Below are 22,775 nucleotides of genomic sequence, written 5' to 3'. Positions count from 1 at the left end.
AATTAATTACTAATTGAGTTTAAAGTTTTACTAATATTGAAAATCTGTATTACGTCAATCAAACGATTTCCTTTACCTTAAGAATCCATGAAAATCACAACAAAAAATCACCAATTCGACCAAAATGGGCACTGGGAAAAACACACAAACTGTGTCAGTTATCACGCACTCGTCGCGAACTAGTTAAAAATTGCAAATCGGAAAATGTGTGTAGACGACCGAAAAGTGCCGGTTAATTTTCGGAGCTTTCCAAAAATTTTATTTATGTTCCAATAACGCGAAGATATATTTAAACCTGGAATAACGCGCTGATAAAAATAGCAGTTTGATAATCCCCGACTTCTGTCTGGATACATATTTTTTTTCAAAAGTCCTTCCAATTCCGATGCGGAAGCTTTCTGATGTTTTATTTGTTCCTAATATTTTTTCTTTTTGTTACAAATTTTTCTTTAAATTTCCCTAGTTGCTTACTCGAAGTGTTTTTCCAATCTTGCGCTTTCAATGCTTTAAATAACTTGTTGCTATCTTTTCAAACAGTGACTTGCACTTTTTCATGGTAACAATTGCCTGGAATAGTTATTCGATTATTAAAAAAAAATATATTGCAACTTTTTAAACGAGTTATTTTGAACCACGCGTCCTTTGAAGTTTTGTTGAACTGGAATTAAGTTTTTCCATTGTTTTTGCAAATACAGAACCGCAAAGACAGTTGTGATAAAACTAAATATAAATCCATTATACATTTTATGTGAAAGTACACTTTACTATCAAAATATTCTAGAAATTATTGTGCTCAATCAAGACTAACCGTGTGAACAGTGAAGTAGTTAGTAAGCAAGCAAAGGCGTAAACTATTTAAAAAACAATGTTTTGTTTTGTTTTGTTGTGGAGCTTTTTTATATGATGATTTCCGATTTTTCTAGTTGAAGAAAGTGGTTTGGAATTTCATCATCATCATGGAGCATGCAGCTTTTTGGCCGCCCTTAAAATAATTAGATACTTTTCTTGACATTGCCTTACGCCCAAGTTTATTTTCTCCAAAACTCCTTGAAATCGTAATATTTTATGTCTCTTATCCAAACCATTGTGCAAAAAGAGTATTTTTTTTACAAGAGATGACTTTCTAATGGCAGTTTTACAGTTCAAACAAAACTTCACCCCTCAGAAAATTTTTGAAGAGGCATTATTAACTCAAATCATTCTTCACAAATTTATAAATAATTATGTAGCCCTCCTATCGAAATCCATAGGCGTGTGTAACAAAGTGTATCATTCAAATGAATTTACTTGAGTTGAAATAATGTTCTTCATTTATACAATATTTTTTTTAATGTTTAATTTTAATTTAACTGTCGTGTTGGCAAATACTAAAAACTTCAACTTACACAGGGTCTATTGCTCGCCTTATTTCATACGGTAGTAAATGTAAATATTTGATAAATGAGATTTCATTTGAACAATTCTTGAGGAAAGTCTTAAGCAAACTGAACCGATAAACAATGCAAATAATGATCACAACAAATATATGCATTTTGCTTGCTTGTATGAAGCTAATGTTTTGTAATTTACCGTGACAAATTTAGGTTGAAGAAACAGATTAGAAATTCTAAATGTGTAAGATGATTAATTATTTAGTTTTTGCAATAAAAGCGGAAATATATTAAAAGGAAAACAATTCAAGTGTAACTGTGATTTGTAAGAATCTTAACATTACTGGTGATAATGACTGAAAGTTTTATTGAGGAATTTTAATCATAGTGCTCTCATAAGCACATGTGTAAATTTGTCTGATTAAGATAAATGTTTCCATTTCTAGCACATCAAAAAATAAGGATTATTTAACTTGAAATCAATTAATGAAATAAAAGATTTTAATTAAATTAATGTCAACCATAACCCAAATAAGATTTCTACCGGTTCAAAAGATTCCACCGTCCTGGTAAATGTACTAGTTTTAAATTATATTATTAAACATATTTTATTCGAAGAATTTCACATTATATTGATTGATCTTATAGAGATTGTCATTATAGAGATTGTCTCACGATGATCTTCAATAAAGTTCGGAAGAAGTCGACCTATCAAACATGTTTATATGTTGTATATATGTTAATATAAACCCTTAATATATTATGATTTGGATTTTGTGGATAAATATTTCATGATGTGGATTTTTTCACGCAACGTTTTTGCTTTATTTGTAAATCACAGATCAATTCCTGCTCTTGCTGAGTTCGAATTTGAACATTCATTTTCTTCCCATTTTGATGTCTTCTACCATCTCGATTTTGAGAGCGAAGAAAATCGAATTTAATTATCGTTCGGCGTTAATAAGAAACAGAAAATAAAAGAAGCAACAGGATTAAAATTAAAAACACTTGCAATCATAAAGACTACTTTGCTATTTTTGCACCATCAATAAGAATGATTGTACAGACTACTCCTCATTAATATGATAACAATAATTTCATCTGCAATGGGAATAAACTCAATCTTTGCGTGGATACACGAAGTTCAGTTCGATAAAAATAAGTTATCTGGGGCACTATTTTTAACACTCAGCTTCTTAAAATACACCACTGATGAATACATATCTTTGCTAGATATTCATTAAGATTTATATCTATAATAATAAATAAAAAAAACGGTCAATTTTGGGCCTCGGATCAGTTCTGTTAACGTCTGGCTTAAAATGCCGCAAATAACTACAAGAAAATGTTTGTTATCAATGTATTTTGCAAATAATCAGACATGCAAATTACTCGTTTCAGTATTGAGAGCATAAACCGGCAAAGGAACTGATATTTATTTCTTCAAGTGGTCCTTGCAACAAAATAATTATTTTTTTATGCTCAATTAGTCTAAAATGAAAACTTTATTATCAATTATTAAACTTCGCAAAACGAACATCGCAAATAGTCATTTTCCTAATTAATGTCGGAGTTAAAAGGCAAAAAGTGGCTTTGAATGTCACATATTTTGTAAAATATGCTCCTGTTTTTCTCTTTTCTATCGTCGCTTTATTTAATTAGGTGCTGAATGTGTTGCCTACAGCTAGCTCTATGTCGCCATCTATCCTTGCATTTGACCAAAACCAAATTGATACGTGATATCTAATCACGCGAAGAAAAAAAAAACAATGAAAGAAGAAAATAAAATAGAAGTAGAAAATAAGCATCCCAATTGCACTAAATAGAAACGAATTTTTTTTGAAACAATGAACAAAGTGAAGATCAAAGAAAAGCCTTAATTGTGCTCTGGGACTTGCGGGCGTTTTAACAAATTTTTATTGCTCTGTTGCATTAGCCTTCATTACATGATAAGGTAAAGTGCAACCTCATAAAATCTGAACTATTTCCTCGCAAATAGCCACTACACCTGTTGTCAATCTAAAAATACTATTCCATCGCCATTTTAAAAGCTGAAATAGAAAAGCTTTGGGATTGAGTTTACCATCGAGAAACGCGGATTTTCCATTAGAAGACGATTAGTAGGTATTGAAAGCCTTTGGGGGATGAAGGAAGACACACTCAGCCAAAGTACTTACTCAAAAAATGGTGCCAATGCCAAAAACAAAAACTAAAACTAAAATAGTCGCATTTCGGGATAAAACTGATAATTTGCGAGTCTGAGTCAAGGCGCTGCAATTCCCGAATTCTCCCGAAGTGTCAGAATTCATCTATTCTCGAGTGAGGGTAACTCGAAATCGTTCCAAATTACGTCTGTCTTTTTCTCGATCACGTCCAATTTCCGAAGAAGTTTGTTGCATCGCAGAAGTTTTCCAACTGAAGATCAGATTTGTTGAAGGAACGAACGCGCTCAAGTTGGGATTTCAGCGTGTCTAAAAATGGACACACACTTGGGCGTCGGGACGATTATAGACGCTACATGGAATAATAAGAGCACGTCATGGATTAATTATTTGATTACCTACCGGTGACTACTTATGGATGTAAAAAGACCGGAACGTCATCGATTACAGTGCATGCGTTAACAGCATTAACCGCTTCTAGAAATAAAGCGATCAGATGACAGGATGGAACAACTTGAAAATAGTACTAAAAAATAAATAACGAAAACTGAGGAGCTATAAACTTGTGTAGTATATTGATTGTATTAGATAAGAAAGTAAGATAAAATGTTGAAAAGTATTTCTGCCAAGATGAAATTACAGAATCAAAAATCGTTTCACACAACTTATGCTGCAACAAATCGCAGATTGATTATGAGTTCAAAATAGTTCGGATTTTTATGAAACTGGTGAGTTAAACTCAACTCGATTGTCTCGAGCGATACACTTTTCTAGAGGCAAGACATTCATGCTTGCGAAACGTTGGAACGAAATTATTATCTACATCGGCCTACAAGCCCGAAAAACTCACTAATATAAACTATACACACATTTACCATCAGAAGAAAAATTATTACTGAAATAATAATGGGAAGCCCAGAATTTGCCCGCAGCTTCACTAGTAAAGACTCGAAGTTCTACACTACAGCATTTAAATACAATTATATGCAATAATATGCAATTGAATTCGTTATATTAAAAATGTAACAAGGTTCGAAAATAAATTAATTATTTGTTTGAGATTGAGCTATAGTTTCTCAGTTAGATCTTCCTGCAACTGGCACTGGACTATATGAAAAGAGGCCGAAGGCATTAAAATTTGGGCAAATTTAAAAATGCAAAAATTGCACATTCTGTACGCCCAAAAAGTAGAAAAATGACACTCACACTATTGGCAGAATAACACCAGAAAAAGTAAAAAATAATCAAAACCTATGGAAGTTACAGACAAAATATGCTGAAAACATATTCGTATTTTTATATATAATTTGTAATTTTACTTGATCCAATTTAATACCATTTTTCAAAATTTGTCTTTATTGCATGGAAAACATTGTAATTACTTCTGATATCTATCAGCAGGTCAATTAAAAAACATTTCAGCAAAAAATCAGCAATTTTCGTTTTTTAAAAATATACCGGTGGTGATGGTTTTAAGCGTGTCTGGACGATGTATAGCAAAGCCCTGCCAAAAGGAATTACTCAATGCAATCAAAATACGCAATTGAGGAAATTTATTTGGTGTGAGTTTTGGTAAATATTGCATAAATTTAGTTAAGCCTAATTGCAGAAATTCGTTTTGAACAGACGTAAACAATGCCAGGTTTATTTGCTGCAAACGCAATTAAGGCAGCTTAAAAAAAGCAGCGGAAAAAATTGGAGCTTAAAATGAGTAGGTTTTACAAGATGAACATTTTCACATAAACTATTTGAATTTAAATTAAGTTCCTGTAAAAATTGGTCTGTTTGTCTGTTGGACTCCATGTAGATTTTCTTAGAATGTATTCATATTCATCATTCATAGGTAGGAAACTCACTTAAAACTTTAATAAATAATAACATATTAAACGTATTAAAAATTTGTAACATTTTAAATGTATTTTTGTTTTTAACATGATTGTATGTCTTTTCAGATTTGCTAACAGTTTTATTGATGCAATTAAAATGCCTCAAGAAAATGGTATTAATTAGAATTTTCATGTTACTTTTTTATTTTATTTGGCAACTTATATCGTCGGGTTTTAATTTTTTCTACTATCTGTAGATAATAAATTTGTACGTAGAATATTAAGCATCCTCATTAACCACAATTTAATATAGGAACAAAATAATCTGTATTTCAGTAATATTACTTTTTAACTAAAATACGATCTTTGTGAGTTTACTGTATTAGAATAATTAAATATAAAGAATTGATGAGCATCCGAAAGGATGAAGTTTCACAAAAAATATATAATTTTCTAATCGAAAGCTTTTCTTTTGCATCAAACTTAAGAAGGCATGGCAAATGTTTCTGCCAGTATCGGAGAAACTCATGTTTGAGTTAAATTTTAGGGTCTTCAATTTTCATTATGTGCCAATCAATCCAAATTTGAACCTTAAACGTATCAAGTGACTATGAAATGGTGATGTTGGGTGAAACTTTATCTCGATTTTTCAACATGATTGTCATATTTTTATACCCTACAAAAGAAAATTCCAATGCATCAACACGAATTTATTAAAACATTCCATCAATTAATGATTTACTTCTATCATAGGTAAATCCTTGTAAGCACACAGACTATGAATGGCCTGTTATCAGACTGATGAAAATAAAACATTATCCTTTTATAGTCAACAGATGTATTTTGTTTTTGCTATTCAATTGTGTAAAACTTATTCAAAAATCCTACAATTATTTTAAATATTTTTTTCTCAACGGAAAGCAAAATTGCTAATAATCTGATATTACGATTTAACAAATTGACAACAATAAAATGTAATTAACCAATACACATCATACGTCAATGAATTAGCACGATGAATACATGTACATTTCAGCGATAAAAGCAATATGAATCATCTAATGAATACGTATTTGGAGACGTATGTAAATAGACAATTTTCCCAATAACTGTTACAACCAGTATCGATAAAAATAGATAAATTTCTCACATTAGTCACACTTGTTTGGGTGAATTAAATAAAATTGTATGTGTATTCCTCGTGTTATTGTAAGGACGATGGTAATAAATAACAACGAAAACAATGGATTATTTCAATGTAATCAAACTAATTAGGAAATTGCAACTCTGTGTTGTTCTATTATTTTCCACTTTGAAGGCTCTTATGTTTAGCAAGAAAAAATAACCGAAATTAAATAAGTTTTTATGTATGCGTTTTATAATCACAAAGAAAAGTAAAATTGCTCAAAGGAAAATATTTAATGACATAAAAAATGCTAAAACACATTTGCTTTAATTAATGTCGCGGTTTTTAACACTTATCGTGGTTCAATCATCCACCAAGCTTTAGAGGTCCGATCTGAACTTTAACATAAATACAAAAAAATCTGTAACTTGGACTGAAGACTTTCTTACTAGATGAACTTGAGGAATTCGAATTTGTTATTTTTCAATTCTAGTATATGTTCAATTTAAATATTTAAAGGAAACACGTCGACTTGAAGCAAGTAACTCAACAGTTTGAATAAATGAAGTCACAGCTACTGAATAAGTCCTACGTATGTAGATATATTAGCGACGTCAGACATAACATTTTTTGCAAATTCACAGAAGTGCGGCTAGCTTATTGAATATTGACATTGCATTTATTCTTCAATCCAACGATGTACGACGTCTTGAACAAGGCGATGAATCATTTAGAGAGGCAATCAAACTGCATTTTTGCCAGAGTCTATTTTAATAACATCTTGTTGCATGCATAAACATGCAATTAACTTAGTTACTACATTGCAGATAATACATGGTGGGCACTAAAGTACAAATTACTATAATAGTATTGTCACTTAAGCTCCTAAGCACTAGAACCTTGAGTATAAGTTACAATTATATTTTTCACAAAGTGTAGGTACCATTCTAAGCAAGATTTATATAAGGGGTATTACAGCACGTTAAGTAGTTGCTTTAGCGTTTCTTTTATCTGTGATATTTTCTAAGGCAATTGCTCATACTTTTCCATTATATTTTCGTATTTCTTCTACGTTATTGATGATAAAATTGACATCGGGCTTAAAAGGCTATTAAACCGTAAATTGAACCGCTTTATAAGTTATTTCCGAAAGCTAATCGAATGTCATTATATGCACTTAATGGTTTGGCATTAACTACGCCAGCCTAGACATGTATTTCTTTAAAAAAATATAAGTTATGGCATTTTAAAAGCATCTCTTCAAATCGGCTCAGGGTCATGAACAAAAACTCATTTTGTCAGTAATAGTTTAGCTATTAAAAAGTAGTTTTCTCATTTGCTTTTCTGTGAATTGGGACTAATATTTTATGCAATTTTTTGAAACTATTATACTTATATTTATATTGTATTTCTAGTGAAGTGGAAGCCCTTGACTGATATCTTTATAAAGGTGCGTTCCTTGCAAATCTTTATCCAAAAATTGGTGTTTCCAATTGCAGTGTTGCGAATAAAAATTCATGTTTTTCGATTTAAAATGAGTAGCAACTTAAGGTTTTAACAGTATATCGCATGCAAAAGACGAAATAAATTGTCAATATTTGCACCTTAAGGGCAGAAAAAGCACAGCATGGGCAAACAAAGAACAAACATTACTCGTCAAAACGACTCCAGAAGAAACCCTCCACTTGTCCTATTTTCGAGGCTATTGGACTTTGAAAATTTTCATGCAGACGACAAGAAAAATTACACCAAATACTAGAGTTACTACTTTTTCTGTTCAAATATTACATTAGAATTACGTTCTTCAAGTTTTTTACACACCATAAAGTGTATCTGCTACATAAGAGAAGTCGATTATTAAAGATTGGAAAAATATGTTTTATGAGAAGTGTGGCCAAAGATTAAACATACTGTGGCTAATTAACAAAACAGTAAAATATGCCTATTTAGGTCGGTGGGTTTTTCGGTCAATAGATGATGGTCAAAAAATAATACACTATTTTTCATGGGCCAACGTTTCGACTATATTTAAGTCATCCTCAGGACTCTATGAAGCGGGTGCCATATTTACACCAATTGCACAGAAAGAGCAACATACCGTTAGAAGTAGGTGTACTTTTAGACCAAAAAACCCACAGGCCTAAATAGGAATATTTTACCATTAAGCATACTGTTTAATTTTTTTAATTGTTTTTTTTTTTGGGAAATTGGAATCTTATAAATGGGTTTGTTGTATTGAAAAAAGTTTAATGTACATTCATTCAAACATTTATCATTCTATATGTTCCTAATTCAATGAGGTAAAGCACGTTTTTCAATCAATATTCGAAACGAGAACTAAAATAGATAAGAACATATGTTCTAACCGGCCATATCACCTGATTTACTTTCTTCAGACTTTTGCTTGCTGGAAAAATGAAACGAAAATTTCAGAAGCATTACTCCTCATTCGGGCAGCTGAGGTGCAAAGCACTGTCCACTCAACACTCAACTTCAATTAGACTTGACCTGTGCTTAAAAAGGAAGGCAAACATTTTGCACACTTAGGAAGACACTAATAACAATTTAGACTTTGCATCCTTTATTTAAACAATTCCCTCGTCAGCATACTTTTAATTGAACATTTAGTTTCTTGGGTTTAGTTAATTGAGTAAATAAATCGTCGATTAGTAAAGAGATATTATAGAGCGGGTTTAACTTTCGTTATCGTTAATTGTCTTTCTTGTTTATTGTTGTTTAAAAATAGGTATCTTCATTTAAAATGTTACAAAATTGCTTTAAAATTTCATATAAAGATTTCTATCGCTTAAGAATGAGATGGCGTACGCCAAGTTTTTCCAAACAAGACCAAATTTAGTGGCTTTGATTTAGTTATCGCGGAGATATGTTGAGCAATAAAACATCTTTCTCTACATCTTTAGTTGGCCGGACTGGATAATAAATGTCAAAAGTGAAATAAGGAGAACTTTCTCAGATTCCTTAGTGGCTTTTCTGTTTTAAAAATACTATTATTATTTAATTTATTGATTGTATTGCTCACAGCTGCTATTTTAGAAACCTAGAAATATTTGCGATTCACATGGTTCTCTAGTTTTTCTTCCCAAATGATTGGTTGGCCCGCCTCTCATTAAACAATTTTCAAGACAAAATATCGGAACTTGCAAATGAGCCATTTTTAAATATATATTTTCAAATTAATCCAATATTGAAATATGTATCAGTTAGAGATTTATTTTACAACTATTACACCATGTTCACCTCTTTTTCTTTGAAAATCGAAATATTGCACTTTTTGGCCAGCTTTTTTGTAATTTAGAAATTGAAGTAGAAAAGTGCTTCAATAATTAAGCTCATTCACTTTTTACAGTTGTATTTACTGATTTTCCAAAAACACGTTTCCGTCTGGCACTTCTCGAAGTGCAAATGCTAAGTTGGAGAAATTTCCCAATTCAATTTTGCGTTCTAGATATTACTTCCGTGATCAGAATCATAAACTGATTTTCAGCTCTGGTTGCAACATATTTACCATTGCATTTTACCACTTACCTATCAATTGTGAGTAAATTTTTATTTTTTCACTTGCTTTTTGTATTCTTGCTTATTCTAACTTTACTTTATTCAAGAAAAAGCTAACGGGAGAAAAAAATTGTATTGTAGTGGTTGGAAATGGCCAATCTACAAGTAAAAAAAACTGCATGCAATATATTTTTTTGAACCGTCCCTTACATATTTCGAAGTTGGCGTCAGTCTTTTCGTTATGTAACATGTGGTGAAATTAAGAAAACCACTGCCTCCAGATAACGTCCAAATTTGCAAGTGAAAGTATTACCAGTAAACTGGAAGGCACAGTTTGATTCATTTTAATAGCCCAGATGGTTCGAACAGTATTGGTTGCATCTGGTCGCTAAAAACAAAACAAACCTCCAATTTGGACTTTCCAAACAATATATTGATAAGATATGAGGACAACAAAGGTTAACGTTGTCACATGATAAAACACTATTTTACTTCTATCTGCACTATTAAGGATTTAAAAATTATCTGTTATCTATGGCAGCAACAATGCAAAAAGCATCGTAAGTAAGAAGATAATTTTCTAGTCGAATTCCTCAAATAAATTCTTAGAGTAGTTAATTACTCGTTGGCAAATCTAGACATTAAGATAAATGAGAAAAAGGGGTGAAAAATGAAAGTAGATAATTGGAATTGTTTTCCAAATGATATAAAATAGCGACTCAACCGTGATTAATAGTCATCAAATTTGTATCAGATCAAATATTACTTGTTGCAAATCGAATTTCACCTCTTAAAGTTTATATACCAAATAATTCGCTTAACCCTGTCCTATAAACGTAGTTTATTCGATGCCGGCAATACTAAACTCGTTTTTATATTGCCAGCGAACTTGGTGCACGTTCATTCGGTGCTAAAAACCTTCTTATAATTATAACTTGACACATGAAGGTTTCTTCCTATAGCAAAAATTTATTTATAGATGATATAGCTGAATGACCGCTCGATGCGTAATCATGGAATATTTATAACATCAACCGCAAACAATGTCAATCATAATCAGATAAAAGCCATATGCAAGATGATTCAAAATTGATGTCCTTATTTTTAAGGCCGTAAGGCTGCAGGCAGGGATAAAGAGGCAGAGAAGAGAAAAATTCATATTTTCCTAGCTTGCTTCATACGTAAATTCTCAATAGAAGCAGAAGCAGTTGGAAAGTATTCAGTAGGAATCAATGGTACAATAAATTTAAGAGTTTCTACTTTCCTTATTCCCTATAGTCTTACGCATTTTTTCAAGAGATACTGTGCATACAATTTACAATATATTCTCTGTTTTTTCAAATTTACACATGTGCCTTTTAAGCATATGCTTCCTGACTGACCCGTTTTTTAGATATATTTAAAAACACGAAATTAACATTAAATTAGAATTTGAATTACCAGATCAGAAAAAGTAAGAAATAATGTTTTAAACGTTATTTTCCTGTTTGCTGACTTCGGCTTTTTACTGCTAAGCGCTCAGAAAATTAAATTAATAATGTGCATATTGCAAAGCTAATAACAGCTGAATAAAATTGTAAATAAAGGGACCAACTATGAAGTCCATAAATACTATTTTTATATGTGTACCATTTTCAAATAACTTGGAGATTGATAACATTTATGATAATAGTCTTTATTGCTGTCGATTGATAACATTAATAATAAGCTTTCCTTGATAGACATTGAGGATTCTAGATAATTAAACTGTTAGTCTGATTAAAAAATAGTAAATTAAGTTCCAGCGCAGCATAATAAAAAATTCAACTGAACTTGAAAAAATTCGAACATAAATGCAATTTAATAAAGTTCTCAAATAAATGTCTAGTTATATGAAAACAGAGTAAATCCAATAAAGGTTTTCATGTCGGCCGATATCCCTAGATACGCATTATGTGGGGTACCACCAAGAATGTGTTGCAATTTTATTTATGGTCCCCATGCATACTTTATACCGGTTTGGCGGTATGCACGCACCATTATTGTATTCGACAAAGAAGTGGAATTTATGCTGGTGAAAAAATATATCTCTTTGTTGAGATCGGGTACAGCTGAGGCTATTAGTGCTTAATACCGCCAAGATATCTAGTTATAACTGTAGCAAGACAGTGAAAAAGGCACTAATCGTGACATATCTTAACTTGCTAATTACTGCCTAGAATTATTTAGATACTAAAGGAAAAAATTGGAACTCTTCCAACAAAGCACCTGCTACTGATACTTTTCACTTGGGAGCCCTTTTTAAAAATTAGCGTTTTCTGGAAATACTGCGGAATTTAATCAGTGTTGTGCTTAAGTTTATGTTAGAGTTTAAGTTAAGTAAGATGTAAAGTTATCACATTACTGCGGCACAGTTTTCAATTTCGTTTTTTAACGCGAAATGTTAACTGACATTGACTAAATCCACTTTATATTCTCTATTAATATCGATTACTTGTCAATTTCATATAGATTGTAATTTATTGAATAAGTGGCTAAAGGTGCTAGAAACTCAGAATTAAACTGCTTATCAAAATAGACGTTACATGGACAAATTTCGACTTATTCGGGAACTGGATAGATTCTTATTTCGGCTTGGGATTCCATTGCTGTTTGAAGCGTTTTTAGTGCAATTCCTTCTCAGTTGGTGTGTGTTTTAGCAAACATGCTCTCAGTTGGACAAAAAAAGTTTTTTGTATTTCAACACAACCGGCAAGACAGACACGTATCTTAAAAAAACTGATTTTTTCGCTCATTTCGTTTATTTACAGAATGGTCATAAAAAATCAACTTTTTGCTATTGCAGCAATTATGTTTTCCTTTGAACCGACCAACAAAATTTAAGGCTGGTGTTGAAGCTTGAACTTGCAGCAGCAGCAGTCGACTTGAGAAAATATGTCCATATACCAGGTTGCATGAATGAATGAAATATTTTAAAGTAAACCTCACTTTAGTTGAAAATCATTTTATATGCAACCCCGTATATTAAATTTTTGTCTTAAAAGGTCTTTGAAGTTTTAGCTTGAACATGAACTTCAGATACTTAAAATCGGACTACGAGCAGAAAATTCATCGCTGCGAAACGAAAAAGTTCACTTTCTCCTGTAAATAGAAAAGTCACGACCGAAAAATTCAAATTATTTCATAATTTTTTCAAACAAAGTCCAAATAAAGTAAAGAAAGGTTTATTTTCAAACAAAGTCCAAATCGCCCCAATCAATCAGAATTTATCCAGTTCCAAATTTAGGGCAATTTTGGCTATGTAACCTTCATTTTGTTGAGCAGTTTAGAAACACCAAAACATCCTAAAGTAAATTGAAATTAAATATTTAACAAAATCATATAAAACTGAATTAACTTGCCGTTTGCTTGAAAAATTTCACTTTGTATTCAAGCTTTTGAGAATGCAAAAATATCGTTATTTACGATCATCAATAATGTGGCAAAAGTAACTCATTGCTTTCCTCACTCCAGAAGGTTTATCCTATTAAAAAATCGTCTGAAGAGGAAAGTTTCAATGTTCTTAAGAATGTGCCTTGTCTGAAGACGAAGAACAAACATTTTTTCTAACAACGATTATGTACCAATACAGTCGATGCTTAGTCTAAAGAAAAAATATTTTTTGACATTATATGGACAATGAACTAATGAACTCCAACTCTATTTCGGTCATTGTATGAAGGAATTCGACATTAACAAACAATGAAACATGTTTCTGATTCAAACACGTACAGATCGAGAGATGTGCTGATCTCAGGCACCTCCAAGATCTGCTGGTTTCCAGCCTATTAACTTTCTTTAATTGGGTTTAGTATGGAGATAACACACCTAAAAATGTACCTTTTCGCCCCTGTATTATAGATGGGCACGAAGCTCGTAACATACATGGGCAAAATACAATAACAAGTTTTGGGAGTGTTGTTTTCAGGCTAAACCCAGTTTAAGAGCTAATAAGCCCAACACCGATCTCGCCGTGCCTGATTTCAGCACATCGCGAGATCTGTACCCACGTAAATTCGACGTTGTTTAAATACTCAAAATATTTCAAATTATTTATTCTCAGTGCACTTTATCATTAATTCAATAAAAAGCACAAACACTCGGAACACTTAACTGGCTTCTACTGTATATATAACCCCTCTTATCAATAAAGTGAAATAAATAACTAATCAAAATTGGACAAAAGCTTTCACATTTTAGCAAAGCAAACCATTTTACAAAGGCGTCAGGTAAGTTTGAAGAAATTCACAGGAAAAATTATTATTTTAACACATTTCCATTATTGATCATGCATGACCATTTTCTGATCGATCGGTTAATAACAACCTAAAATGCTTATCTTTATTAGTTACTGATTATATTATGTTTTTATAGCTATTGACATAAAACAATAAACATATTTAGATCGTTCGAACAAAAGTTAGTAAAGAGGCAATAAATATATATATTGCCGCTCAACTCAACTGAAATATTGGCAGCGCCAATTAGGGTACAGATATAGATCCAGAATTGAAGCGATGAATTTTGGATCGCATACAGACAAAATAAGCTCAATATATCAAAAATTTATTAAATGAAAGAAAGATATAAAATATCAACATCCAGTATATTGTAAAATATGCAAACCAAAAATAGTATCTGCTATATGCAAAGGAAAAATAGGTGAAAGAAAAAAATTAAATATAAACAGTTTTTTCGCTTTTTGTTCTGAAATGGACAAACATTGTATCAGTCCTAAACCTAGCGCAGCAACAACCACCTACACGAGTAAGCAAAATAATAATTTAAAATTCTAAAATTTGGAATTTTATTCTTTTCCCAAATTTTATGGTCCTAATTCCTTGCCTTTAGTCTTAATAATTTTAGAATGTTTTAGTGTATTGCAATTTCAAAGTGTTTTAGTAATGACATGCTGTGCTAATAAATAATACCACTGTTTTGATAAAAAGCCCACATTTTTAAAGTGTTCTAATAATTAATGTATATGTATCGACAAAATATTGTCTGGTTGTTTCAGACAAACTGATGATGGTGAAAAAACACCAAAACGTTTTTAAGAAAAATGAATAAATTGTAATACCTAAGTAAATGACTGTTACCCTGCAATATTGTTTATATTAAAATTAAAATGTTAGTAAAATAAATTTAAGTGCTTTAGGAAAGCTTCAACCGTTCTCACACATAGTACGATTTTCTCTTGAAAAGTCTGAAGGCTTGAAACAAAGAGCAGCAGAACCAAAGATTTTCATTCGTAATTCAACTGATGCTATTAAGTTAAGTTTAAAAAATTTAATTTATGTTATTAAATGGAATAAAAATAGCTGTTAATGTAGGAAATTTTAAATCTAAATGGAGATGAATAATAAAGTCCAAAGAAATGTTTTACACTTTAAAACAATATATGTAAGTGGTTTTTCGTATCTTGTGTTGGCATTTGGTTGGATCATGTTTTTGAATCAACTGTAGTAGAACTGGGTTTAATTTCTTATGGAGTTAAGTAATATAACACATGACACTCAAGGTAGGTTACTTTTCTTAGCCAAAATGTCTTTATTTATAAAAAAATATATCTCAAACAATATTTTAAATGAATTTCGGCTGCAACGTAAAAAAAATTCCAAAGAAGTTTTCCAAGAAAGAATATCCAGGGCTGGGTCAAGTGACGAATCCTTCGCAAACAACGTCACATCAGTGCAAACATGTAAATGACGTAATGGTAATGTTACTGAAAATTTATATTCATAAAGAGTAGTTTCTGGTTTATTCACTAACCACAATGTTGATTAAATTTCCTGCCTTGAGTTGGTGTCTGTTTATCACGTTTTTTTTGGGAAATTAGAGTATTTTATGCTTATTTCCAATGTCACTACATTGTTCGTGTTGAGGCGTGATTCAATACCACGACGTGTATTTTAAGGCTCTGGTAATATGGAGTCTGCTTATGGATTGAAACCAACCAGCTATTTAAATAAAATGTCTTAATGAAATATGCATTTAACAATTACACATTTAATCATTCGTCAATGAACTTCATTTTAATTAACAGCGCAACTAAGAAATTAATTAAACTTTTGTTGCTTAATGTAACTGCTGCTTTATTTGAAAACAGGCTGAAGTAGTATAGAAATATCTTTCGTATCTACGTAAAAATCCTGAACTTCCTAATAAATACACCGTAAAACCAAGTGATAGTTTTACGTAATTTAAATAATTAATTATCAGCCACTAACATTTTTTTAAAGTTCTGATCTTATATTCAATATTCTTTATTGTACAGCAAGCAAATTACAAACCATTTCTCTTGTGATCGTAGACCAGATGCAATCAACATTTATGGAAATTTATCATTGATATTCCGAATAAAATTAATATCGTTAATTAACGAAACAGATGAACATATTTGATTTCATTCAAGAGGACATTTGTTACGTTTTCAGTTCTTTCGATGTTACACAATTTAAATACGCGTGCATAGATATTAATTCAGTTCTGAATCTCCGCAACTAAAGTGGGTGTTAAGAAGCTTTTGTTAAAAATTCCATCAAATGCCCTGAAGAGTTATTTTTAGGAATCTAAGTTATAAATTATCCGATTATTCCTTATAAAATGGCGTGATCGCTTAGGGTTTGCATATTTCCAATTAAATAGTGCCCCGTTCATGCGGGCTTGCAAAGAAACACTCCCAGTTTCTTTAGAAATTCGTTTCGTGTTATCGTCCGTGAAAAATGCGACTGATCAACCCAGAAATGAATTTTATTGCCAGAGTAATTAAAAGGGATTTAGCTCTTTATTCATTGATCTGGCTGGTGTAAATTCAATTATTTTTGTATTAAATATGACCGTAATTATTTGTATTATAAGTTTTCTTTTAAAGTATTAATTCCGCAATTTTGAAAGTTGTTGCTGGAGTTAATTGAAAATTGTTAATTAAAGAAATTTGATCCTCAAGTTTCTCAAGCTTGCATGGCGAGCATCTTTAGACTTGTCGTGCCAATAATCACCCAAAAATAATGGATTTTGTCAAACATGGTCCTTCACTATTTTGTTGACTTAGCAATAAAATCAAACAAATCGCAGCTAATATGTATACTTTATTAAAAACAAAACTATAACAAAAAGGAATATAGCACAAAATATTACAGTCTTAGGTTTTACATAGCTACTTAGCACCTACGAAGGGCTCCAATACAATAACCCTACCAAATAATTAGAGTATAAAAGCAGGAATAAATCTAATTTTAAGGACAATGAGAGGTGATTTAATAGACGAAAACACTGCTACATAATGCAAGAATTCTAATCTTTAAACTATATTATGTTTAATTTATATTGTTTTCCATTGATACATAGCAAAAACGTTTACACATCTTGTATGTAAGCTCACAAAGTCGCGACTTACATATCATGATATATAAGCTGTGCTAAAGTACCGACCAGCAGTAATATTTAAAAGTCATCAAAGGTCCTTGAGATAACAAGCATATTATATATATATATATATTCCCATTTTATTACAAGTTGTTTTATTTTGATCGTATCCCGGATTAATTAAAAAAAATCTAATTGTTCATGATAGCCATAATTGATTAGCTTTAGGACGTCAAAACAACTAAAGATAAGAGGTGATTTACTATTAATAAGTGCAACTGAATGCAATTCAAACAGAACGCAACTAATAGAAATTGAGGAAATATAATACGAATGAAAAATAAATGAAACTACTATAAATAAATGAAATATCTGAATATTAAAATAAGATCTATATTTTCACGGAAAACATACATAAGATCGGAAGCTTCAAAATTGCAATCTATAAAAATAGGTAAATCACTGGTTTCACTAAGTTCGGTAATCAAACTATGTGGCCAAAATCGTTTCCCATTTTAAATCTCTCATCTGCCAATAGAAGGGCGAAAATTGTTAAGGCACAGCTTTAGCTACTCAATTTTACTCGATGTCTTGTTTGGGATTAGCTCTACCACTAAGTTTCTCCAATCCACCTTGAGATCTACAAAATACGTGCAAGATTAGTACAGAAGAACTATGTTATTTCTACTTCTAATAAATAGCACGTTCATATGAGTACATCCACAAGTTCAACCGATAAAAACTGGTTTTGATTACCTAAATCAAATTAAATAAGTATTTGTTCCAAGTTACTAAGTAGTAACTTGGAAGAATTGGCATAATAACTAAAAAAATGATGGTTGCTCGGCCTGTTTTCAGATATTCTAGCCGCATTAAGATCTAAATCAAGTTTGGTTTTAACGATGTTTTTTTTACTTAAATGGACTTCGTACGTTTTAACTGCGTTAGATGTGATGTCAACCATTAGGCAAAGGAAAGCTATTTGATAACTTAAAATGTATTCGCACATTATGTTCCCAACATAAACAAAAAGAGTACAGTGTAATTATTGCTTGAAAAAGTGAGATAAGAAGAAAAACCTAGACGTTTTATTGACCAGAGATCTGATTCATAAATGTAAATGATACGAAAGTTGAAGCAGATAAATTCGCTTCATGAGTAACTGCCTGATTAAATTTGACCCAGCTATGAACTCTTTATATGATTCTAATATGTCCTAATCTAATCTGAATTAATCTGGACAACATTTCATACAATAGGCTAACATTTTCAAGGCTTGGTGCTTTGCGCAGCAGCTTTCACCCTGTAGGGTACCTACCCATTCTAATAATAACTGTTCAAGATAATTTCAAATGTAATAATCAATTTCCACTAAAAAAGAAACCTATTTATTAACACTTGAAAAGCAACAATCGACTAGAAGATTAGAAAATAAAATTCACTTTTCTTTTTACTTGCTGGTGAATAGACTTGTCTACTGACTCGATCTGTTAAGCATTCTAGACTTGGCCAAGGAGAAAAAGTAATCCAAGAGAGTGGTTTTAAATAGATATCTCGTTACACTATCTGGTGACCTTTAAGATTCAATAGATGATTTCAAATAATTTATATTATCCTATGTGGACCATTATAATGTCATTTATAGGTACTTTCTAATGGGTGTTAGAGATGCTATAAAGAAGTAATATTTTTCACGCCCGTGCTTTCAGCTTCAAAGAATGTAGTTTTGAAAGAAACTGACCTTGTCTTCGTAAAAAATATTGATGACTGAACGACCGAAAAAGACACCATTCAGTAGCTAATATTATTTCCAAGGTGAAGAAAAACATTAATTTTGGTCCCAATCTTAATCGATATGGATTGAGATCCAATGGCCTCAATTTTCGATATAGGAAGTGCCTTTTATCGGAGCCCTCAATAAATAGGTTAATTTTTATTAAGCGAAATTGGGGTCGGCTTGGAGTAACTACGCAAATTGGAAAATACTTCAAAGTTTTAGTAAACTGAACTTTCAGCTGAACCTTTAAAGCAGTTTAAATAAAGAGAACTTTACAATTATCATATTCGTCATGGCTTATTTTAGCTGCTTTACGAATGGTTCAATTTTATACATTAAGAACTTACGTTACTAATGTTTTAGCGATTACCATTGTTGTTATTGTAAGATTAGAAAATACTTGAGGAACATAAACAAACCTAAACTTGTTAACGTCGTCAGTCAATATTTGTGACTCTGCAAAATAAAGTGAGTTCATGATGATGCTCCGACACCCGCACACAAAAAAATGGACAAGAAAATAAGAAAACAGGATCGGTTAAATTTATATGCATTTTTACTTCCTTAACTTTTTGCAGTCGTGTACGCTAATTACATTATCAAATGAAATGCGTTGGCTCGTCAAGCGAATTATTTTTAAATGGCGACATTGCACTAACAAGCAACATCAGATATTTAAATACCAGTGAAGGTTCACAATTAAGACACGAAAAAATAACGTTTCTCAATGCTAACACGACAAATTTCTTATGTTGCTTCCAATTTTATTTCTAGACCAGCAATTTCAATGTTTGGAACAGTGCAAAATCAATTTATTACATTTTTGCTACAGTTTTAGAACATGAATACTATCAGTTTTATTTACTTGAATTTATAAAGCAATTTAATAATTTTTAGGATTTTTCGAGCTGTTGTAAACTGTTTTGAGGCTCGTCTATAGCATGTTTTTTTCTCAATTATAGTTTCTTTAATTGCACTCTCCAATTTTTTGCAGAACTTAAATATTGTCTAAAGTTATCAGTAACTGGAAAGATCCAATATTTACGCCAAACTGTATTTTTATTTTTAGAGTTATTATAAACATGATAAGTTTTAAGTGACTAATGAAATAATAAATAAAATAATGATATATCAAATAACAAACCACTTAGAAAGCAGTACAGCTTCTACTGTTCACTCATAAAATCAATGCATTTTTCAAACATTACAATACGATTTTCATTGTCAGTTCTGTTTCCATTGTGTCCACTGTATGAACAACTCCGTCCCTAACCCAAGACGAGTGAGTCAAGAGATGCATTTATATTTGGGTGGCAGCCGTAAAACCTTTGATAAACAACCAAGAAACATGAGTCATTCAACTTATCAGAATTTCATTCATTATACCCGACCCGACCTAACTGTACGCATTTCTAAATCTGAAACATTCCGAATAAAGAATTAATATTTTGAATGACAATGTTTGTCTGTGATTTTCACATTTTTTGACTCTATTTCATTAAATTCATCTAGGGAGTATCCGTTAATATATTTGGAACATTTTTATATACTTACGCAATGCTGGCAATGATGCTGTCCAGTCCATTGTTCTTCCTCACCCTGTTCTTGGGTAAAGTAGCCAGATAATCATTAGCCTGGTCATGGTAAGCGCCATACATATTCCTTAGAGCACCATAAACAGCCTTTTTCACTCTTGGGTCGTTTTTATCCAAGGTCCCATTGGTGTTAGCGTGGCCATTAGTTTGAGGAACAGTGACTGGTTTGATCAATGTAGTGGAGTTGTTGGAAACTACTTTTTGGACCGAAACCGGTTTGAAGGAGAAACTAGATGGTGGCAGAGGTGGAGGCGGAGGTGGTGGCGATAGCAAACCTCCAGGAGGAGGACTAGCGCATTGAGACGGTGATGGAGAGATTGAGAGCGAAGAAAGTGCAGAATCCACACTGTCTGTATAAGATCGTGGTGGTTCTGGAACAAATTTGGGAAATGCTGGCGGTGCCAAGATTGGTTTAGGTGAAATGGCTGGTTTGATTGAAATTTTTGCTTCAGCAGTTGTCTTTGATGGAGCTGGGTCGGCCTGGAAGGGCTTGGGAACAGCGTTGAAATTTTTCGGCCTGTGCAAGGTGCGCTTTCTTTCTTCACCCGAGTTGCCGTTTTCGAAAATTTTCGACACTTCTCCAATACTGGTGGCCCGTTTAACGTATCGCTTACCAACCGTTTCATTTTGACCATCTGAGTTCTCAAATTTCTTGGACAATTGGCCAATAGAATTCTGCCTGAAGCTGCTCTGTTTGGCTTTCAAACCGTTTGCAGCTACTTTGTCACCAACTGAATCAACCTGGTCATTTTTCTCGAATATTTTTGCGGTCTGTCCTACGGATATCTTTTTTTCTGGTTGCTGCTCTTTATCCACAACTTCCACTTTGAACACTTGCGTGGGATAAGCCTGCTGTATTGGAGGGCTTTTGATTTGAATAAACATTTCGGACTTTACCACTTGCTTGGGCTTGGCTGATACAACACTGGTCTTACTTGAATGATCACTCACATCAGAAAAAACACTATTAGAAGAATTATTTGCGGAACTGTTGAGACTGAAATTCACTCCACTGTCGGACGGTACAATGCCATTTGAATCGTCTTTTTTCTCGTTCCGGTAACTGCCCAAAAAAGACACATAGTCTTTATATTGGGGCCTTTTGCTGTGACTATTAGTGCGCGTTAAAGTCGACATTTTCCCCGATAATCTGGATGAAATCGAGAGTGTCAGCGGGCGTCTAACTTTTACTATACACGGATAAAATGCGAATGCGAATTATCGGTAGTTTCAAGTCGAACTTGGACGCGGTTTCAGACCGGAATTTTAGATGATATCACCTTCGCAAGCACTTAATAGTGGAGCAGGTATTTCCCCAATACCATATCTTTTTTTTAAAATGGCTTCGTGTTAACGTTGAGCTTTTACTTTTGGTTACTAATCAAATCACAAATTAGCCAATTTAATATTTAACCGAAGAAAAATCGCGTCATATGGTTTTCTTCTGCCATTTATTGGCATTTCTCGAAATACTTTAATGTATAGCTTAACACAAAAAGTATTCAATCAGATATGCAGGTATTTACAGCAATTACCTGGAAACTCAGTTTCAGAAAATTTCTAAAATATATACAATATACAGAATGTCTAAGAAACAAGCGGGAACTCTCCAATTGTAACCGACTAACTTTTGAGTTAACTGCTTAACTAGAACGCGTTTTAAATTTAAATTGAAATTTCCGATTTGGACACATTTTTGTTCAATGAGTTGCCATAAGTTTTATGATATACTGGTGTCAAACTCAATTTGTTTCGCATGCAAATACAAAGTTATAATTTTTTATTTTCAGTAAAAAAGCCACATGCTTAGAAATGCGCAAAACAAACGAAACTGTAGCCGTTACTAATATTTCTTGAGACTTCGCCTCAAGATACTGCTCTGATACTTCTAACTACAATTATATTTAAGTTTATTTATAATGTTCCAAAATTGCGCTAAAATCTTGTTTGATGCTTACGTCTTGTTTTTTGCTACGACTAATAGCTTAAGACATGTAAGACATAAGGCAAAGTGGCT

General features: G+C 32.0%; 1 protein-coding gene across 4 annotated transcripts in view; it reads right to left on the bottom strand.

Annotated features, from left to right (window-relative positions):
* Positions 1-22,775, bottom strand: part of LOC109537802 — a 67,581-nt gene that overhangs the window by 28,575 nt on the left and 16,231 nt on the right. Inside the window, exon 1 of one of the 4 annotated variants that reach the window (XM_019904691.2) lies at positions 20,718-21,980. The exons of 1 other annotated variant lie outside the window; for it this stretch is intronic. In XM_019904691.2, the coding sequence (XP_019760250.2) occupies positions 20,718-21,895 (1,178 nt within the window). In that variant the 5' untranslated portion in view covers positions 21,896-21,980. Of the gene's footprint in view, positions 1-76; positions 184-3,547; positions 3,643-20,717; positions 21,981-22,775 lie in introns of those variants that run through there. 2 more of the 4 variants (XM_019904693.2, XM_019904694.2) reach the window with 2 other exon arrangements.

Source organism: Dendroctonus ponderosae, unplaced genomic scaffold (genome assembly GCF_020466585.1).
Source record: "Dendroctonus ponderosae isolate FM_Combo_2020 unplaced genomic scaffold, Dpon_F_20191213v2 Dpon_F_20191213_2, whole genome shotgun sequence".
In the NCBI taxonomy this organism is placed as follows: Eukaryota; Metazoa; Arthropoda; class Insecta; order Coleoptera; family Curculionidae; genus Dendroctonus; species Dendroctonus ponderosae.
The sequence above is the reverse complement of the archived record's forward strand: the minus strand, read 5'-3'. Positions and strand labels throughout refer to the sequence as shown.